Source organism: Pipistrellus hanaki, assembly GCF_964339955.1.
Source record: "Pipistrellus hanaki genome assembly, chromosome: 1".
Lineage (NCBI taxonomy): Eukaryota > Metazoa > Chordata > Mammalia > Chiroptera > Vespertilionidae > Pipistrellus > Pipistrellus hanaki.
The window spans coordinates 203852130-203874537 of record NC_140503.1 but is presented as its reverse complement, the minus strand read 5'-3'; the positions used below and the strand labels follow the sequence as shown (position 1 = coordinate 203874537).

The 22408-nt window shown below is 44.0% G+C and overlaps 1 protein-coding gene across 1 annotated transcript in view; it reads right to left on the bottom strand.

The window, feature by feature from the left end:
- The window catches only part of PROM1 (prominin 1), an 89172-nt gene that overhangs the window by 6000 nt on the left and 60764 nt on the right, over window positions 1-22408 (bottom strand). The window contains exons 11-21 of the mRNA XM_084896826.1: window positions 21674-21833; window positions 13950-14102; window positions 12596-12719; window positions 11112-11215; window positions 9287-9371; window positions 7108-7251; window positions 6434-6505; window positions 4853-4945; window positions 2625-2678; window positions 894-974; window positions 444-512 (exon numbers count right to left, since the gene is read on the bottom strand). Coding sequence (XP_084752952.1) covers window positions 444-512; window positions 894-974; window positions 2625-2678; window positions 4853-4945; window positions 6434-6505; window positions 7108-7251; window positions 9287-9371; window positions 11112-11215; window positions 12596-12719; window positions 13950-14102; window positions 21674-21833 — 1139 coding nt within the window. The remainder of the gene's footprint in view (window positions 1-443; window positions 513-893; window positions 975-2624; window positions 2679-4852; window positions 4946-6433; window positions 6506-7107; window positions 7252-9286; window positions 9372-11111; window positions 11216-12595; window positions 12720-13949; window positions 14103-21673; window positions 21834-22408) is intronic.

Here is a 22408-nt window from a genome sequence, read left to right as displayed (position 1 = left end):
TGGTCTCCAGAATTGTGATATGATGAATCTGTGGTTTAAACCACACCTGGCTGACTACCCAACAATGTCATAGACTCAGTGCTGCCCAGGGTATGCACAAACCAAGCTCCAAATGGACTCTGACTTAGGGAGCTCATGGTTTACTTGGAGAGATACAGTCAAGTGTGGCAAGAATCCCTGTGAGGAAGGTGAACCCAGGAAGCTGGGAGAGTCAAGGAGTGGCATATTCTCCAACCTGGCGGGGGGCCTGAGGAGCCACCCAGTGTGGATGACACTTGTACTGAGTCTCATGGAGCCTCAGTTGTGGTCCCCGCATTCAAGGCCTTTTTCTTTATCTCCCATAAAATTATTGGAATTTGATTTTTTTCCCTTTTGATTTTAACCTAGAAAATTACTGTTCTAACACATGACCTCCTTATGTTCATAAAAGAGAAACTACTTACAGAGGTCTTGGCCCAGTACAGATAATGTTCAAAATATGAAATGATGATAGCCGAGAACATCTTACTTTCCTGGAAAAAAAATCAAAAAGTAGGAAAAGTGTTAGGATGAACTACTGAGTCAGATAGTTAATTTATTGGCATACTAATTTTTTTGTTTTTGTTTTTACATCTTCTTTGGCCCCAGCCAGTTTGTCTCAGTGATTAGAGTGTCAATCCTCGGCCAGTCAAGGGCATGTACCTGGGTTACAGACTCAATCCCTGGTCCTGTGTTTGCGGGAGGCAACAAATCAATGTGTCTCTATCACATCAATGTTTCTCTCTGTGTGTGTCTCCCCATCTCTTCAACTCTCTCTAAAAAAATCAATGCAAAAATATCCTTGGGTGAGGATTTAAAAAAAAAAAAGGAAGAAAAAAGAAAAGAGAGAAAAACTATTTTTTAAAAAGTCTTACTTGCATAACAATAGATGGAAGATAGTTTGTGATGAATTTCTGAGTAGAATCTAAAGAGTCAACAATCTTGGTCACTTTCACCTGGAAAACACAACAACCGACATGATATCAAGTGATAAAAGGGTTTCATCAGACAGTTTGAGTATCAATGTAAGTGCTATTAATTTAATCCCACACCACCACACCTTGTAAAGCAAAGAGACCATACAACCAGCTCAACGCTCTGCGGGCAGGGGGAAGGACAGTTATGTAGCAAGCATTTCCTTTGAGCCAGATACTGGGCTGGGTCCTTTATCTGAATCACATCACTGAATACTCACAAGGCCGAAAGGAAGGTATTGCTGTGCCCCCTTCACAGACCAGGGGACTGACTCTACCCAGTCAACAAGCTGGGAAGCCTAAGACCTGGAATTTGAACTTTCACTCCAAAGTCCACATGCTTTGCACAGTCACACAAAGAAGAACAAGACCACTGCCCACCCACCGGGCAGCTTGTTGCACATTAGGGTGCCCAGAGACCTCAGGGCACACAGCTTAGCCAGTGAGTCAAAGGCTGATCTCTGCCCCCACTCACCCCTCTTGAAGGGCAGTGCATCGCTGCATGGTGTCATCCTCAATTCTGAGGTGTGTTGGGGTGGCACATGAAGCCACCGGCCTGTCTCAGATTCCCTTGGCATGGGACATACACTTAGGAAATGGCAACCATGACTGAAGGTACAGGGATGGTCCAGAGCAGGGTAAACCTAATAGTCTTCAGAGAAACTAAGTCAGACCTTGGTACATCAACAAAGAGGCAGGCTCAGTGAGGCCCAGGGAGAAGCCCAAGGGCCATCTAAGAAGCTCACAGTGTACTGGAGCAGTGGGCCTGGCAGGTGAGACATGGCAAGTCAGACATGGCAAGAATTCCTATGAGGAAGGTGCATGTGCGGAACTCTGAGGAAAGCCCAGGGAAGGACGTGGAGTTTTCTGTGGTGGGGTTGACCTTCAAAACCTTCAGGGAAGCCCATTGCAATCAATAAGTATTCCTGAGCCGCCCGTTGACATTGTGGCTACAGCCGAATGCAACACAGCCCAGGAGCTCAGTTTCTGTTGCGGGAATGTTTCCTGCTCAGAGAGCCCCTGTGGTAAACTGTATTAGCTGGTAGTGATGACTGGCACCTTCCCAGGTACAGCTGCCTGGTGATGGCGGGCTTGTTCGTGGGGCATGCTTTGGCCAATGGATGTAGAGGAAGTGGCCGTGTGCAGGTTCTAAGAAAGGGCAACCTGTGTTCCCATTCATCCTCTAATTTCCTGTTCTGCACTTGGAGGACATGAGGTGACCCAGGCAGAAACTGCTCCTCCAGGCTGGTTTCTAAGGAGGGCAATATATGGAGAAGCCTACAGTCCACCCAACAACGGAAGTCTGTGGTCAGAAGGCACTGAGATCTGGGGGCTGTTGTTAGGCAGCATTATCTTGGTGAAAGTGACTGATGCATCTTCTACATCTGCATCCTACACATCAAAAGCACAGCTTGCCCATGAGCCTAATCACGTGCCAAGATGAGGTCTGTACTGATAGAAGCACTTACTGAAAAAAAAAAAATTATGGTAGGAAAACCCAGTTTGGCATTTAAAATAAGTGAATCATTGAGACTTTTTAAAAATGTAAAGCACCTGTAAAACCAACATCTCTAAAAGTCTGTATGTGCTTTATAATAAGACCCATGGCTGAAAAAGAAAACACATCCTTACCTTCAATCCATTGGTTTTCTGTTGAAGCTTCTGGAAGTTCATGTGTAGTTCTCTCTGGTAAATAAAGAGGCAATGGTTTCCAGCTTATGACACGAAGCAGCAAGATCACATACCTTGTGTCCTCTTCTCCCCACAACTTGGCCATCAAATCCAACTTTACTCTGAAACTGGTGTACAAACACCAACCTCCAGTAATCGTGTACACCGCATACACCTCGAGTGTTGAAAAACTGGGAAATCAGGATGCGTATTCCAGAGCCGCAAAGGGCAGCACATCGCATCACATATGAGACCGTTACTTAGCAGGGGTCTTCAAACTACGGCCCGCGGGCCACATGCGGCCCGCAGAGGAGTCTGATCCGGCCCACCAGGTTTTTTGGGCAGTGAGCGCAGCCGAGGTGTCACAGTAGGAATTAGTAGTTCATATAGTCTGGCCCTCCAGCTCTCTGAGGGACCGTGATCTGGCCCCCACTTTAAAAAGTTTGAGGACCCCTGCAAAAGTAAAGCTGCCCAATGAGAGAGGCTTAATGTGTATGGTTTAAAGCAGGGACTGGCAAATGTTACCAGTTTCAGGCCAGACAGTAAAGAGTTGAGGCTTTGTGGGCCATGCCCTGTCCCAACCACTCTACTCTGCTCTTGCAGCCAAGAGCAGCCACAGACCATCTGTGAGTAAGTTAGCACAGCTGAGTCCCAGTAAAGCTTTATTTGTAAAAGCGGGCAGCGGGCCAGCTTTCTCCCACAGACTGTGGTTTCCAGGGCCAGAGTTAGCTAACCTCTGGTTTATACTGTGGGTCATGCGTACAGAACAACTTGCCTATTTGTTGAAAGATTGCTCCAGCTCTGAAAAGACCATGGAGCCCTGAGTCTGATAGAAGGAAGGCATTTAAGGGACATGCAAAACCCAGCTTTTAATGTGAATAACTTTGGCTCAACCAGTGTTGCTCAGTGGTTGAGTATCGACCTATGAACCAGGAGGTCATGGTTCGATTCCTGATCAGGGCACATGCCTAGGTTGTGTACTTAGTCCCCAGTGTGGGGCATGCAGGAGGCAGCCAATCAATGATTCTCCTCATCATTGATGTTTCTATCTCTCACTCTCCATCTCCCTTCCTCTCAGAAATCCTAATATATAAAAATCCTGGCAGTCAGTCCTGCCGTCAGAGCTGCAAGCATGGTGCCCCAAAACTGACTGCTGAGGGGGCTGCGAATCAGAGCCAGAGAGAGACCTGAAGAGAGAAGCAGGGACTAATCCGTTGCCTCTGTGGCAGCTTTTGGTCAGGACTTGCCTCTCTCTCTCCCAGTCTGGCCAGCAGCCTTGCCTCCATTTCTCTCCAGGCCTCCACCGGGGCTGCTGATCAGTCCCACCTTTCTGATCAGGCCCTGTTAATAGGCCCAGAGATGCTGACTGGCATAGAAACTGACCAATCAGAACCAAATCTAGGGGAAGTGTGAGGAACCAATGGCTGCCTAAGAGGCGGAGCTTTTGACACTGAATGGCATGGAAACCAACCAATCAGAACCAAATTGGCTGGCAGAGGAAGGCAGTTAGAGGCAAGATCAGGCCTGCAGAGGAGAGTAGATGGGGGTAAGATCAGGCTGGCAGACAGAGGCAGATAGGGACAATCAGGCAGGCAGGCAGAGGCAGTTAGGGGTGATCAGGCAGGCAGGCAGGCAGGCAGGCAGAGGGATTAGGAGCTTAGGGGCAATTGGGCAGGCAGGCAGAGGCAGTTAGGGGAAATCAGGAAGGCAGGCGAGTGAGCCAGGGATCCTAGATTGCAAGAGGGATGTCTGTCTGCTGGCATTTGGATCCTCAATTAAAGAGGGTGCAGGCTGGGCTGAGGGGACCCTCCTCCCTACACAAATTTCGTGCACTGGGCCACTAATATATACATAAATGTGAACAAATTTGTGCTGGGCATAAACAAGTATGGCAGAAAATTGTGGAGAGCACAGCACAAATATTAAGAAAATTCAATAAGAAGACTTTGGGGATATGTTAATGAATTAAAAAGCTAGAAAAAAAAGAGAGAGAGATGATAAAAACTAGTTCTAGCAGCTTCTGAGGTTGAGGTTAAGTGAGCTACTACGTTTCTCCAAATAGCTCAACTTCTTGGCCCGAGGCCAACCAAATTTGACCCTTGTGATGTGCACACATGTCCTTAGGCCACAGGAAAGCTGGCCAGTGAATGGGCCGTCGTCAGTTTGCAGGGAGATGCCAGAGCTATTACCAGTTCCGGTTCCAAAGGCAGCACCTGGGTAAGGTGAATGGTTCTGAGCTCGTTTGCATTAAATTCCAGGGACGATTTTAATTCTCCAGGGGGCTACAGAGAGAAGAAATAAACACAGACCAACCATGTTTTTCCAGATGGCGGAGCCCTTGAATGCCCAGCCCTTGTGCCATGGTGATATCTGTGGGCCTGTGGGCTGACAGGAGGGGACTCGAGAGCTGTGAGCTTTAACCCACATTCATTAGCCATCCTGGGCACCCTGGGCTACATTCCCACTCTCCCACCTCCCAAAATAGAACTAGAAGTCACTTTGTAGTACCCATGTCCCCATTTTGCAATGAGAAAACCAAGGCTTGACTGAGCCCATAGACTTGATCTCACACTGCAGTAGGGTTTCCTGTGTGAAGGGTAACAGGTGAGGTTAGGGCACAGATGGGGAGATGTCTTGCCCAGGGTCCCACAGTTAAGAAAGTGGCTGAGTCAGGATGTCATCCTGGTCTTCTTCCAGACCCCAGATGCACGCACCCCTTCCCCCCCATGCTCTGCTGCTTCTTGAAAGGGACCATTTTGTCACCAGCTAGCAGAGCAGCCAATGTATAAGATGCTGATGGGGTCTTTTCCTTCCCTTCCCTCAGCCACTTCTTCTGCTTTTTTTGTTTTTTTTTTTTTTTTAAAATGTATTTTTATTGACTTCAGAGCGGAAGGGAGAGGGAGAAAAAAATAGAAACATCAATGAGAGAGAATCATTGATTGGCTGCCTCCTGTATACCCCTCACTGGGGATTGAGCCCAAAACACTAGCATGTGCCCCGACCAGGGATTGAACTGTGACCTCTTGGTTCATAGGTCAACACTCAACCCCTGAACCACGCTGGCTGGGCCCCTCAGCCATGTCTTATTGGTGATATGGAGGATCATACAGAATCTCCCCCCCCTCGCCCCATGTCCTCAGTTACTATCCCCTGCGTTGCATGGGACACGTATGTACATGGGTTTGGCAGAAGAGGGGGTGCTGAGGAAAGAACAGAGCCAGTGATAAAGCCATTATGGGCACCAGCACCAAGAACAGGGTTGAGGAAGAGCTGTGTGTACCCCAAGGCCACCCTGGCAGCCTTCCCACGCTCACAGACTTTCAGGCCACATGGCTGTGGCTGCTGATGGGAATGTGGAGAAGCACCTGTCAAGAAGGGATTGTCTGCTGGGCCAGTGTGCTCAGTGGTTGAGAGTTGACCTATGAACCAGGAGGTCATGGTTTGATTCCCAGTAAGGACACATGCCCAGGTTTCGGGCTTGATCCTAGTGTGGGACATGCAGGAAGCAGCCGATCAATGATTCTGAGTCTCTCATCGTTGATGTTTTTCTCTTTCCTTCCTCTCCCTTCCTTTCTGAAATAAATTTATATATATATATATATATATATATATATATATATATATATATATATACACACACACATACACACACACATTAAAGAAGGGGTTCCTTGTGGTGTGAGGAACCCCTTCAGTAACTCCCCTAACAGCCATGTTGGCAATGAACATCAACAGGGATTTCAGAATTTAACCGGGCCTTTGGGACTCACCAACTTGTTGGTTTGTGCTGTTAAATCAGTTGCATATGTTAAGAGCCCCACTTTGGTTACCGATTTAGCTGTCTGGGAAAAAAAAAAAATTAAAAAGAACTGTGTCATGACTATGGGATTTTTAAATCTTAATAATGTCTAACAGGCAACAGGTGGGACATGGTCCATAAAGTCGGGCAGACACTCGTGCATAGCATCCGCATTCGTCTTTAGACACATGCCACCATATGGAGAACTGAAGTATGATTGGCACGTGCTGTCATGCAGATGAACCTCAAAAACGATGGGCTCCATGAAGGGGCCAGTGAAGGCCATTAAACACAAAGGTCACGTCCTGCATTACCCCATTCATATCAAATACCCAGGACAGGTAGGTGCACATAAACGGAGCGCAGGTTGGTGGCAACCAAGGGCGGGGAGGGGCGGATGAGGAGAAGCTGCTGAAGGAACACAGGGATCTGTTGTGGGCGATGGAAGTGTCCTTGTGCTGGAGGAGGTAGGGGCTTGTGTCCCAGTGAGATTATCCTGAACACTAGCGAAATGCTCACTTAAAAATAGAATTGCTTTTCTATTATGTGAGTTTTGTCTTAATAAAAAAGTGAATCAAGACAGACTAAAAAAGACTTGTGTTCTGATTTCCCCCCAAAGACCGATTTCGGAAACATGGGTCATACCTCAGCCAAGTAATTGTCATAATTGATTTGCTCCACTCCTGAGTCACTGAAATCCAGAAGGTTTTTTCTTCCTTCTTTGCTTAGCAAGACAACGTCAAGGTTCAGCTTTATCTTTTTAAATTCAGCATTCAGGTATCTGATGTGCTGTGCGATAAGAAGTCATAAGTAAGTCCATCCTTCTCCAAAAAAGTCACAGAGGAGGAATAAAATGACACCAGACAGCCCTGGCCGGTGTGGCTCAGTTATTTGGGCGTCATCCCGTTAGCACCCAAAGGTTTCTGGTTTGATTCCCCATCAGAGCACATGCCCAGGTTTTGGGCCCCACCCCCCATGGGGGGGCATGCAGGAGGCAGTGATTGTTATTTCTCTCCTTCTCCCTTCCTCTTTCTCAATTTTTTTTTTTTTAATTACATGGACCCTACCAGCATGGTTCAGTGGTTGAGTGTTGACCTATAGACCAGGAAATCACAGTTTGATTCCCGGTCAGGGCACATGCCCCGGTTGCAGCTCGATCCCCAGCAGGGGGTGTGCAGGAGGCAGCAATCAATGATTCTCTCTCATCATTGATGTGATATTAATAAGAATACATTTAAAAAAATAATTACACAGGACCAAAAAAAAAAAAAATACAGACACTTGACTGGCATTTCTTCTTGACTCTTTCCTTCCCTCCCGCCCCCTTCCTGCTTCTTTCCTTATACCCCATGCAGAGTGCTATGTGAGGGAGGTGGGGTGCAAAGCAAAATAATATCACCTTTAGTTTCAAGCACCTCAAAGGGCAGAGGCAGTATCATAATAAAGGCACAGGACCTGCACCAGGACACCAGGGGTAGGGGACAGCTTTCCAGGAGAGAAGGCTGGGGAGGGTAAAACAGAAGAGGTGGCTTCTGAGCGAGTCTTAACAAAAGAGATGCTGAAAGAGGGTGGGCAAGCTGCGTCTGGGTCAGGAGGCACAGGCACTGGCCTCAGGCGGTCGGGGAACATGCATTTATGGGAACAGGGATGGTGGCCTGGGTTTGTCCTAAGAGCCAGCCAGTAGTGCGTGTGGTGCCCGAGGATCCTGGGCCCTCCCCACCCACTGCTGCTCACGCTGGCACACAGAGAGAACAGCTGATGGCAGGCATGATGGAAAAAAATGTGTGGAGGGCATTTATTTTGGGCTTGGTTACAAAATTACATTTTTATTTATGTATACAGGCAAGGTATATTTAGGGAAGATAATCAATACATGGTGTGCATACTGTATCCCCCTTTTTAAAATTTATGTTTTGTAAGTCTTCACCCAAGGATATTTAGAGAGAGAAGAAGGAAGAAAAGGAGAGAGAGGGAGAGAGAGACACACACCTATTGGTTGAGACACACACACACACACACACACACACACACACACACACACATACACGGGCTGACATTCGAACCGCTGAGAAACACCCACCAGGGTTACTAGAATTCTGCTTTCAAATAAACTCCTCACATAGAAAAACTGTCAGGCCATCAAGACAACATGGAGCTACTGGGGGTCTTTTGTGACTTCTCAGTGGACAGGCTGTAGGATTTGGGGAACAATATCGGCTTAGGTACCCCTTGTATCTGCTTCCGATTTGGAGGTCCAGAGGAGAGAAGGCCCCTTAGATTCTCTCACAGCTGAGAAGGCCAGAGGCCCTGGAAGTGTAGGGGAGTGGGAATAGCACCCTGGGCCTGGACAGCTGAAACTCTCTCGCTCCCTCTGCTGGTCAGAAAGGGCCATTTCATCTTGTCCCCCTTCCGTCCCTGCTGTCCCAGGCCCAGGGCCAGCAGAGCTCAGGCAGAAAATGGTGGCCAGTCTTACAGAGTCAATCTCCCTGCGAAGCAAGAGGGGCTTGCTCTTCTCGGAACACTGACCCTCAGGGAGACAGAATCTTTCCCTCGGAGGCCTCGTTAAGGGACAATCAACTGGAGGTACTCATGCCCCAAGAAAGATGCAGATTGGGTGAGGGGGTGGGGGGGATGCGATTTGGAATTAGACAGAGGGTAGGGTTGCACAACCTTCTGAACACATACGAAGTATCCCTCTAAAGTGGTTGATTTTCTATGAATTTCACCCCCGTTTGAAACGGCTCATGGTCGCTCTGCTTATCCCCACAGGGACAGCAAAGACAACCGGATTGGGGAAATGTCCTGGCTGGTTCTGAGTGTGTACCTCCTCGATGTTAAGATGCTCACTGACATTGTAGATGTGCTCCAGCTGCAGGGCGGTGTAGAAGCCCTCGTTGTCTTTGCAGTCCCTGTGGGGATAAGCAGAGCGACCATGAGCCAGAGAGGTAGCTGTGGCTCCCTCTGTCCACTGCCAGTGGGGAAGAGAGAGGGTAACAGTCTCTGTTGAATCTGTGAACAAAGTGGCCACTGGGGGTCCACGCAGCAGGCCATCGCCAGCGGCGGCCTGAACCCCCGTGGCACCCACCTTTCCTGACTTCATTCCCCACTTTACAAAATGTCCCATTTGGAAACAGATTCAGTAGGATCAGTAAATATGTTCTCTGTCTCCTCTGTGTTCTCTCCAAATCTGTGTGTAATAACACATTTATATATGGGGAATAAATAAGTCTCATTTAAAAACACCCAGCTGGTATGGCTCAGTGGTTGAGTGCCAACCTATAAACCAGGAGGTCAGGGTTTGATTCCCGGTCAGGGAAGGTGCCCGGGTTAGGGGCTCGATCCCCAGTGAGGGGCATGCAAGAGGCAGCTTACCAATGATTCTCATCATTGATGTTTCTCTCTCTCCCACTCCCTTCCTCTCTGAAATCAATAAAAACATTAAAAAATTTAATTTAATTTAACAAAAAACAAAACACTTGCTATAAGTAGGTGTTATAAGGCATATCTTTATTAAACGGTTCTGGCAAACCTCTGTCAGGCCATCTCTCTCTGTATCCCCAGGAATGAGCTTTACCCACTGCACACCTGGTTGGAGGCATATTCTAATGGCAGGATGGAGACACCCAGGGGGCTACCGACATCTCAGGATCCTTTGGTGGAAACCTGACTTGGCCTCACCTCTCTGTGCTTCCTTAAAATGGAAACCACCTCCCCTGAGCCTCATCTGATACATATTTCTTCCACCCACACAGCCACTTCCTGAAGGCATGTCCTCCCTGTGCTGCAGCCAGAGTCTTCTAGCTCTGAGAGGTGCTGGAGAAGCAACACTCTACATCCCTAAGAGGTGTGGTAGTCCTCCCCAGGGAACCCCTTGGAGCAGGGAGCTTGATGTACTAACAGAAGGAAGACTAGAGTTCTGCAGGAGCCAGAATCACAAAGAACATGGTCTTGACCTCTCCGCATAGGGATGGTTTAATCGTGCACAGAAACACCAATGGGTTGATAATGTCTGCCTAGAACATGCTGTTGAGAAAACTCCTGAGAGGTCTCTGGGCTGAGTAGAAGACCACAGTTGATTAGCAATGTCTGCCAGAGGGGCAAAGTGTGTCACTCATCTGCTGTCTCTGCTAGAGGAGCTGAGAGACAGTGAAATGCCATTCCTGTTGGACGGCGAGGAATTGCACTGTTCAAGGTCACAGAGGCAGCCAGGACTGGAGCCCAGGCAGCCCCCACTGCACAGCCTGGCTCTTGAGCTGCATCACCATTCACATGTCTGTAGTTTGGACCCACCCGCTGACTTTGTGTTACATGGCATTTATTTGGGGCAGGGTGGTCCTTGAACAAGAGTTTTCACAGGGTCCTGCTATGCATTCTCAAGTCACCTTCACCAGTGTGTCCTAGTGATCCCTAGACAGGGGGACCTTAAAGCACCATTCCAAGGTCTAGAAGGTTCTAAGGGAAGGATCATCTTCTTGGTCTTATTTCTATTATTTCTTTGGTAAGACTAGAGAACAGCTTAATTCTGAAACTGGCCAAGTCTGATCATTAAGATAACATTTTCATTCTGGAAAGAAAACAAGATTTGCAAAAAACAAAAAACAAAACCAAAACAAAACAACAATAACAACACATAATGCAATTACTTATACCTGTAAACTTGTTCAAAACTGAGACTAATATCCGGTTTGTTAAGTACCATGCCTGAGAGATAGTATTTCCAATTCTCATTTATTAAATATGGTGTGTCCACGATCTAGAACAAATTTTAAAACTTTTTAAAAAGGCAGTTTTATACTAACATATATACTTATAATAAAAACAATATTAAGTTAAGTGTATTTTAGGGATTTTCAGGTCATGATGCTCCTCATTGATGTCCAATTTAAAACTAGAAAACAACAGCGTGGTTGGAATAAATCAAACCACCAATGGGTAGCATCAACAGAAAGTATTGAAATTACTTTGGGGAACACTACTTTTTAGTAAAATGAACACATTAGAAATGACAAGAAGAACAGACCATTTTATTCAGAGTAGTAGATAACAGAAGCCACAAAGTGGTTGACCCAACTCTTCACTATTTCTCTCTAGACAAAATGAATTAACACTCACACATCTCTGACTTCACCTCACATATATTTAACCTGGGCTAATTTATGCACGGCTGTTTATGTGTTTGAGGAGTGGAAATGGTTGAGAAACATTCCCTACTTCTTAAGAATTATTTTTGACGATTTAACACAATATGGGAGATAATAAAGTTTGGGTTGATGTGTTGTTACTATTTTTTTTTTTTAATCCCGAGTTCATGTGAGGATAATATGACAAATCAATGCTCTCAATTTAGTTTTTCTCAACCAACCAAATTATTAAAATACCATGACACCAAGTCATTCGTTTAATAGCCATTCACCCGATTTTATGACAGATCCTGATTTGGAAAATATATACTGTAAAACAGGGAATCATAAATGTGTTTAAAAAACAAAATCAGAATCTGGAGAAAAACATGGAGAGCCAAACTTAGAGGGCAAACATGAAAACCCAAACGTCCTTCTAATAAATGAAGCTAAATGTGAAATGGCCCTCTAGCCTGTGTCAGAAGTTGGGTTTGAGGGAGAAAATGAGGCTTGAAAGCCACTTCTAACTGCCTCGTCATATTTCTGCCAAGAACAAACTATCTTGCCAGGAGGCATAGAATTTATCATCCCCTTCACTTCAAATATATGTTCTCAAACCATCTATGCGGGCAATTGTCATCTGGGAAATTCTTTAAATGTCAGAAACTTCCTGGGTTATGGAGGCACCCAGGGATTTATCTTCTGATGTTTCCGGCCGCATTTGGGAGCTACTGCTGAGCAAAATTTTCTTCTCCCCATCTATTAACATCCCCATTGATACACATGCCTTAATTTCTGGTACTGATTTCACTTACAAAATAATAATAATAATAATAATAATAATAATAATAATAATAATAAAAATAACAGCATAATGTTTTTGCTCTAATAAATAGGAGGAATCTCAACTTTTTGAATAAAAACCAAACTGCTCATGTTTTTTGCATTGCTCTTGAGGAAAACCAAAGTTTTGGCTCAAGCTCTGCCTTAATGATCACACAAACTGCATTTACCTGGAATAACTCCATGTTTTGGTAAGGTTCACAGACCAATTCTTTCACATTTGCACCAATGACAAAAGTAAGAGTCACAAAGAGCATGAATATCCAAGAAACAAGGAAACTAACTCCAACCCCACTGCGAAGAAATAGAAATAAAGTTAAGAATTCTGTAAGGAATTATTCAATATTCAATATTACCTATCAGTAACTACTGACTCTATACTTGGTGTAGAAGAGGAACCTACATCTTCAGCTGTTTGCAGGTCAAACGAGTCAGCTTACCCAGGAGTGAAGACAGAAAGTGGTCAGCACCATGGTCTTTCAGTCCTGGGCACCTATGTACTTAGGGAACCCTTAAGGCTTACTCCTGGTCCACTTGCAGCCAGTACCATGGTTCAGACATGGGCTCTGAGTTACTTGAGTGAACCAAGACTTTCTGCAGAGGACACTATGAGTGGGGAGGTTCTGAGGCAGGAAATGTGCCCTTGGGAGTCTGAATGGGGCTAACATGGCTCTGCATCCAGAGCACAGAGTGCGGCGAATGGCAACTTGAGAGACAGGTAGGGGTGTACTGGAAAGGGGCTGCTAGACCCAGGGAAGGGAAGATACTGAGGGGCTTTATGTTCAAGAGAAACACAATGCAACTTCTCTCTGAAAAAGAATACTCTTGGCAGAGCATGACGTTTCCGGAGTTTCAAAGGGAACAAGCTAGATGACCATATAGATCAGTATCTGATAGCAGGTCAATCTTTAACAAATATCTGGTGAACATATGAATGGATGGATGGATGGATGGATGGATGGAATAAATGGATGGATGGATGGATGGATGGATGGATGGATGGAATAAATGGATGGATGGATGGATAAATGGATGGAATAAATGGATGGATGGATGGATGGATGGATGGATGGAAGGAATAAATGGATGGATGGATTGATTGATGGATGGGTGGATGGATGGAATAAATGGACGGATGAATGGGTGGATGGATGGAATAAATGGATGGATGAATGGGTGGATGGATGGATGGATGGATGGATGGCTAAATAGATGGGTGGATGGATGAATATGAATATAGGGGGGGAAATGGAAATAAAGAAAGCAAACTTAGATATAATTTTTGTAATAGCTGCTTTAAAAAGGAGCCCATCATAAACAGTTTGTTTCAGCTTATCTATGAACGTGCAACTATTTTAGAATTTTTTTTGACTTTTTCACTCTTGATGAAATTTCCCAAATCAATAAAAGTATAATCAACCAATACACTGATGGAACACAGTGCTCAGTCCAGAGGGCCACCATGGTCACCTACTCTCCTCCGAGTTTCCACCCCTCCAGCGGCAAGGAAGAGCAAACACTCACACCATGAGGAAGATGCCTCCAGTGTTTGAGACGCAGCCTCGTGTGATTGGGGTGGCCTTCGGGTGATAGCCAACAATGCCACACAACAAGCCCAGGAAATAAAAAATTATGATGAGAACCAGGAAAAAGCAGACAATCAAGCAACTCAGCCACCTGGAGAAACAAACACAATGCTATTATACATGAAAGAGGTGACATCATCATAACACAAAAGCTGCCATACCGGGGCAGAAACAACTGAGTATAATACTTGGCAATGACATATCAGAAGCCCTTGCTAATTCCTCAGAAGGTGATGAGAAATGATGCCTTCCCACCGCTAGTTTTCCAACCCAACCAATAAGAAACCTTAATTTTTATCTTGGCTTTGAAGCGTTCTCGCTCCATGGTCATAGGATTATTTTCTTCCTTTGCTTCACTTCTGTGGAGCTCATAAGCAGGGTTTGCTCAACTTCTCCTGGGCTACGGGTAACAATGAGCCTGAAGACTTTTATGTTCTTTCAAGATTCCTAAGCCTGGATGTGCTTATTAGAATAACGAGGAGGTATAAACAGATCAAGATTAGTCAACAGACAAAGAAATATTGAGCTCTTTTCCCAGGTATTTCTCTAAAATATTTTGTGACTGTATGAATGTTTAGTAGGCATTATGCTCTCCACAGAACCAGAAATTCTCCCCACAGTAAGTATATTTTAGAATTTTACAAGCATCCTAAATCAAATGCCTGCAGAATGCAAATATTAATTTTGTAATGGTCCTATGTGACATTTGAGGATAATGGATCCTCAATAAGCTTTCCTGGCAGTCCTAGAGTGTACACTAAGCTTTTCCGGCAGCTGAGGGTAAAAATACTTTTCAGCCTTTAAAACACTAAAAAAGAATTTAGTTGTGAGACAAAAGCCTGCTACTAAAGCTTTTCATCCAATTAAAAGCAATCTTGGTAATTATAATAATAGCCACCTGCGTCCCTTCTATGGCATTTGTTCCAGATCCTAGGGGACACATAATTCAACAAGCCATGGAATGTGGCCTCAGAAATCCTTTCCCATTAATGCACGCTTCATTGGCTTAGTTAAATTTCTTTTAAAAATAAGCTGATGGTCTCCTGGCAGAGGGAGCTGATAGGTGGGCAGATAACTGCACCCTTCTTTCCATTTGTGAAACTTTAATGAGATTGTAAGTTCACTGAGAAAGGGTCTGTCTTATGTTTTCCCTGATACCCACTGGGGTGGCCTGGCACCACGGTAGGAAAATGGCCTGTGGATTTTAAGGTAATAATGAAGAGATAGTCAGAGGGGGTTAAAAATGCACCTCTGACATGTTGTTGCTGCCTTGAATCACTGCATTCCCCTGAGCCTCAGTTTTCTACAAAGCAAGGCTATAAATAGAACACAACCCAGGGGACCTTTGTGCATATTATACAAGAAGTCACGCGTCCGGTGCTTGGTGGGCATGCTGTAACCGTTCCCTAATGGCTAGTGAGTATTGTTATGATTTATCTTATGCTCTTGCATAACAAAAAAAACAAATAGGAATGAATGTCTTTGGAGTGACCTTGGGTTTGGGCAGTGAGAACACTTCCAGTGGTGGGTCATGGGACTGAGCCTTTCAGAGGGGGAAGTGTTTTCAACAGCTCACCTGATCCTCTGAATTCCTCAAGTTGCCAAGTCCTTCCCTCCTGGTCCTTGGTCTGATAGATATTCTGTCCGCATCTCCCACGGCCAAACCCTAGGGCTAGCATTTTCTAATGGGGCAAACAGCTGCTTATCTGAGCTCTTTGAACAACTGACTGGGTTCAGGGATGCACTTTCTGCAAGCATTGACCTCTCCATATTTATTTTATGAACCAACAATGGAAAGAATATTACCCAAAATGTCCTGTCTTTCTTAATTAAAGTTTTAAAATCCTGGTACATGCCTCAGATAATTATAACTACGATTCCAGAAGTCTCTAATGACATCAAAAGTGCAGCTTATTAAAAATGTGGTTCAAACCGAAACCGGTTTGGCTCAGTGGTAGAGCGTCGGTCTGTGGACTGAAAGGTCCCGGGTTCGATTCTGGGCAAGGGCATGTACCTTGGTTGCGGGCACATCCCCGGTAGGGAGTGTGCAAGAGGCAGCTGGTCGATGTTTCTCTCTCATAGACGTTTCTAACTCTCTATCTCTCTCTCTTCCTCTCTGTAGAAAAAAATCAATAAAATATATATTTTTTAAAAAATGTGGCTCAAAAACTTCAAGTCTTCAAGTTAAATAAAATATGGAATGCATCCTGAATTTGCAGGTCATTTATATATTGATATGCTCATGTTCTTAATGTAGTTTCAATTATATTTTATTTTTTATTTTCACAATAAATTTACTTATAAGGTTTTATGATCTGTGATTTTTTTCTTTTTTTAAATCCTCACTCAAAAATATTTTTCCTTTTTTTTTTTTTTTTTTTTTGAGAGAGAGAGACAGTAGAAGGGAAGGAGGAAGGGGAGAGAGAGAGAAAGAGAAACATCGATGTGAGAGAGACACATCAATTGGTTGTCTCCTGCAAACTCCCTGACCAGGGCCAGGGATCAAGCCTGGAATCAAGGTATGTGCCCTTGACTGGGAATCAAACCCAACATCCTTTAGTTCGAGGGCTGGTGCTCTAACCACTGAGAAAAACTGAGCAAGGCTGTGATTTTTTTCAATTACAGTTTACCTTCAATATTACTCTGTATCAAGGGGACCAAGATGGCGGCATAGGTAAACACCTGAACTTGCTGCCTCACACAACCACATCAAAACTACAACTAAAAGACAAAACTGATATCATCTAGAACCATGGGAAGGCTGGCTGAGTGAAAGTTATACAACTAGAAGGAAAGTGAAAAGCTCACTGAGACTGGGAGGAATTGCAGAGGTGCAGAGGTATAGGCTCACGTGCGGAAACGTGATGGCAACTGGGTACTCTGTTGTATTTTTCAATCTGGAGGGAGATACAAGCTCCAGATTCTCTGAACTCCAGTTCCGGGTGAGACTCTGAGGACCCAGACTCATACGGGGAGAAACTGGACTGTCTGGCATTGGGCCGGAACATGAGGGCAGCTTTCTCTCAAGGTGCTTGCAGTGATCATTGTTCCTGCATGGTGCCACGGGACACCGAGACCCAAGGAATTCTTTGGGGCAGGGATGATGGGTAGCTATTGCTGTTTGCTCTGCCCTGGTGATTCCCTGATACCTCACCCCACCCAATTTACACCACTCCCCAAGCTGTGTGCAGAAGCTTTTGCATATGAATAGCCTGGCCTTTTACAATCTAAAACCTAACAAACTGAAGCTGGGTCAGAGAGCCCCAGAGCTTCCAAAAGAAGGCCCAAGGCTTAACAGCAACTTGAATTGCTTTATAGCTGGGTCTCATCTGGGCACCTCCAAACTCCAAACAAAGAGGAGGAATCTGTAGATCTCTCTGTAGCTCCTGCTGGGTGCCCTTAGGCAGTGGCTAACTTTGCACCTCCTTGGAGATCCAAGAGCCAGTGTACCCAGTGGTCAGAGTGAGACCATCCATATTACAACTCTTCATATGCATAAGAGTTTCACACTCAGGGGGCAGACTCAGTGAGCACCAAAGCCCCACTGAAGCAAGTCCTGCCCCGTAAGGATGTCTCCAGCAGAGAAGTTCTTCCACTGTAGACACAACTGGTCCTCTCAGCCAATTGGCCTGGAGGTCAATTTCTCCCAATGATATTAACAACAATCAAGGCTCAACTACAACAAGACTGTGCACACAGCCCACAAAGGGTTGCACCAAGAGTATCCACCTCAGGTAACTGGGAAACTGGGAGGCTGAGCCACTGGGCCATATAAGACACTTAGCATACAAAGCCACTCTATCAACATAGGAAAGCAGCCAAAATGCAGAGACAAAGAAACAGAACACAAATGAAATAAATGGAGGAAAGCAAACTACTGGATATAGAGTTCAAAACCTTGGTTATAAGAATTACTCAAGAATCTTCTACAAACCTGAGAAATTTAGTGAGACCCTCAAGGATATGAAAAAAGGACTACTTAGAAATTAAGCATACACTGACTGAAATATAGAATAATATACAGAGATACAACAGCAGACTAGAGAAATGTAAGAATCAAGTCAAATACGAAGAAGCAAAAAACACTCAACTGGAAAAGCAAAAAGCAAAAAGAATCCAAAAATATGAAGATAGTGTAAGGAGCTTCTGGGACAACTTCAAGTGTCCAACTTCAGAATTATGGGGGTGCTAGAAGAAGAGAGAGCAAGATACTGAAAACGTATTTGAAGAAATAATGACAGAAAACTTCCCCTACCTGGTGAAAGAAATAGATTTACAAGTCCAGGAAGCACAGAGAACCCCAAACAAAAGGAATCCAAAGAGAATCACACCAACGCATATCATAATTAAAATGCCAAGAGCAAAAGACAAAGAGAGAATGTTAAAAGCAGCAAGAGAAAAACAGTTACCTACAAGGGAGTACCCATAAGACTGTTAGCTGATTTCTCAACAGAAACTATGCAAGACCAGAAGGGAGTGGCAAGAAATATTCAAAGTGATGAATAGCAAGGAACTACAACCAAGATTATCCAGCAAAGCTATTATTTAGAATTGAAGGTCAGAAAAAAAGCTTCATAGATAAGAAAAAGCTAAAGGAAACAGCAAGACACCCATGAAAAACACCATGGTGTCAATACAAGCCAGATGAAAATCATTTGGGCAAAAAATGAAAAAGCATCCTAGGTTAAATTTATAGAAAATATTCCTTTATTAACTTTTGGTCGAGAATATGTTTGTATATTTTCAAAAAACAACTCCAAGACCATGTGAATTCTGGCAACAGAGAGGAATTGACAGGACTACTCCAGCCATGAAGACAGAAGAGAAGCAGTCCAGAGATGGAAGATGCTGACAACACCTTGCCATAATAGCAGTAAGCAGCTGTGTGTCACTGCAGGTTGTCCAGGACCAAACCAGAGAGGCTCGGACCTGCATTACCACCATTTGTCCACCATTCAGGACTGAAATATCATTGCTGACATATACATATAAGGAACTTTTTTTGACATTGAAATTGGTTCTCAAAAGAACTGTTGGCCCAGAAAGAAACTCACTACAGACTGATTCATTTGCCTTTCAGCATAACCATTATTGCTTGTCTCATTTTCGATTCTTATAAGTATATTTCCAGTAGGACATGATCTCACTCATCTGGGGGAAATGGTGAACACCATAGACTGATGAACAAGAACAGACCCAGAGATAAGGAGCAGTGGATCAGACTGTTGGACCTCAAAGGGAGGGTGGGGATAAAAGGGAGAGATCAACCAAAGGACTTTTGTGCATAAATATGAGCCTAACCAGTGGTCAAGGACAATAGGGGAGGTGAGGACATGAGTAGGGAGGGGTGGGAATTGGAATGGGGGTTGAGGACAAATATATGATACCTTAATCAATAAAGAAATTTTAAAAAAAGAGAAAGGAAAAGAAGAAGAAGAAAAAAAAAGCCAAAGGAGTTCATCACCGCCAAACTAGTACTATATGAAATGCTTAAAGGTATTCCTTCAGAAGAGGAAAAAGAAAAAGGTAAAGATAAAAATTATGAACAAGGAAGTGACAACAAATACATATCTATCAACAAGTAAATCTAAAAATCAAGTCAATAAAAAATCTGACAAACAGCCGAAACCGGTTTGGCTCAGTGGTAGAGCGTTGGTCTGCGGACTGAAGGGTCCCAGATTTGATTCCGGTCGGGGGCATGTACATTGGTTGTGGGCACATCCCCAGTAAGGGGTGTGCAGGAGGCAGCTGGTCGATGTTTCTCTCTCATCAATGTTTCTAGCTCTCTATCTTTCTCCTTTCTTCTCTGTAAAAAATCAATAAAATATATATATTTTTTAAAAATCTGACAAACAATAAATTGGTGAATAGAACAGAATCAGGAGCATAGAAAGGGAGTGAACTGACAATTCTCAGGGGGAAAAGGTTTGGGGGATTATAGCAGAGACTGGACAAAAATTGTATAATTATGGATGAGAACAGTGAATAATTATACAATTGTATAATTATTGTATAATTATGGGTGGGTAAGGGCAGGGGGTGGAGTGGGAACGGGGTAGAGGGGAGCTATGGGGAAAAAAGAAGAACAACTGTAATAATCTGAACAATAAAGATTTATTTAATAAAAAAGAGTTTAGTTCCAGTGGCTAAGTAATTTGACAGAGGTATGTAGAAATGGCTCTCTCAAAGACCATTAGTAGGAATTTGTCAGGAGACAATTAAAGGGGAACTGTTCATGCCACTTCACCCAGTATTTCTACCCTTAGAAATGTATTCTATAGAAATAGTCCTACAAATTCATCACAAAAAAGATGCATATGCAAATATTCATTGCAGCAAGCCCAACAGCCATTAAAATGGATAAATCAGAACAACATGCAAATATGTGGGACAAATGCCCAAAATATATTCAGTTAAAGGAAGCAAGCAAAATATGTATATACTAGAGGCCCAGTGCATGAATTTGTGCATGGGTGGGATCCCTCTGGGTGTCCTGCAGGGATCAGTTCAATGCTGCTTGTAGCTCCTACCTGCTGCTCCCGCTCATCCAAGCCCCACTGTGCCTACTGCAGGCTCATGCCCAATCAGGCCCCAATTGGGAGAGGCTTGTGCTGCCAGAGCAGTACTCTACAGCCATGAGCCCTACATCTGGTTCCCTGCCAAGGGGAGTGGCCTGCAGGATCGAGCTGAAATCAACTCTCCAACATCCCCCCAAGGGTCCCGGATTGTGAGAGAGTGTAGGCCAGGCTGAGGGACCCCACTGGTGCATGATTGGGCAGGATAAGGACCACGAGAGGGCTCCAGGGCATGTCTGGCCCATCTCATTCAGTCCAATCAGCCAGACCCCAGCATCAAGCTAACATATCAGTCGGAGCATCTGCCCCTGGTGGTCAGTGCATGTCATGTGGCTGGTCGACCAGTTGACTGTCTGGTGGTCAATGCATGTCATTGCGAGCAGTTGAGCAACCTTAGCATATCATTAGCATATTATGCTTTGATTGGCTGTTTGGTTGTTCTGCTGTTTGGTCTATTTGCATATTACTCTTTTATTATATAAGATTACCCTTTTATTATATAGGATGTAATATACTAATATCATTAGCATATATGTAGGAAAAAATGATAGAGGAATATACATAAAAAAATCTCAACAGGGTGAAATTAAGGGGAACTTTTCCTATGTAGTTCACTGTGTATTTCTATAATAAATTTTGATTAATCTTATATCTGGAATTAAAAAAATAAAATTAAGGTATATAAAATATATTATTCTGTTTCTGTTTCAGATGTATAACATAGTGGTTAGACAATCATATACTTTACAGAGTGGTCCCCCCATTGAAGGGATTAAGAAGTACAAATTGGCAGCTACAGTTTAGTCACGGAGATATAAATTACAGATAGGGAATATAGTCAATCATATTGTAATAACTATGTAAGGGACCAGAGGGTCCTTGAAATATCATATAATTTCCATTTTAGTGTATGCCCCAATGAAGTGAACAATTCAACTTTTTGAGTGAGCATCAACTAGGATGAATACATTGGGTTATGGTCTTTTTGTACAACTTGCTCTCATATGATTATCCTGGTTATAAGATCAAGTTTTACCTCGTAGCAAGCTTCACGCTCCTAGTTTACCAGCTCAACGGAGGCACTCACCTGTATGACTCATATTTTTCCACCCTAGGTATCTCGCGGTAGATGATACTTTCAAGGTTATCGATGTGATTCAAGAGAACGGACAGCTTTTCCTGAATGGGAATCTTTTGTTTTATCGTTATGATATTTAAACCAATGTCATTCAAGGTCCTTCTGAGAGCTGGAAACAAAAACACCTCAGTCATGCATTCCTAGAGGAAACAGAAGCTCTGTTTGGGCACCAAAATGGAAACACTTGAACCACTTTCACTTTTTCCCATGTTACGTATGCACCTGAAGTATGAAAAGTTCTGTACGAAGCGGGAATGTAGCCAAGACCGTCAAAAAGCAATTACTTAGCAAAACAGGCCAGGAGCACAGACTTTGATGATAGGGTGCTGAAATCAAGCCAGAGTTTTCTTCCTACTTATTCTATTTTACCCATTTAATTTCTTTTCTTGTTTAACTTATATGTTTTTAAGGGTCAGATGATTAAAATGTACTGCGTGCCTACCCCAGGTCAGGCACATTTATCAATGTTAACTCACTTGTTCACTGAGGTAGATCTAATACCAGTGACCCTGGGGGCTCACAGAGGTTACATACTTGCCCCTATGTCTCTTTTCCAGAAAGCACTGGAAATGGAGTTTGTCTAACTCAACAGCTTCTGTGACTTCAGGAAAATAACTTCATAACCTAACAATTCCTTCAACTACTCACCGGCATTAGAAACACACCAATTCTCTGGGGCTGAGG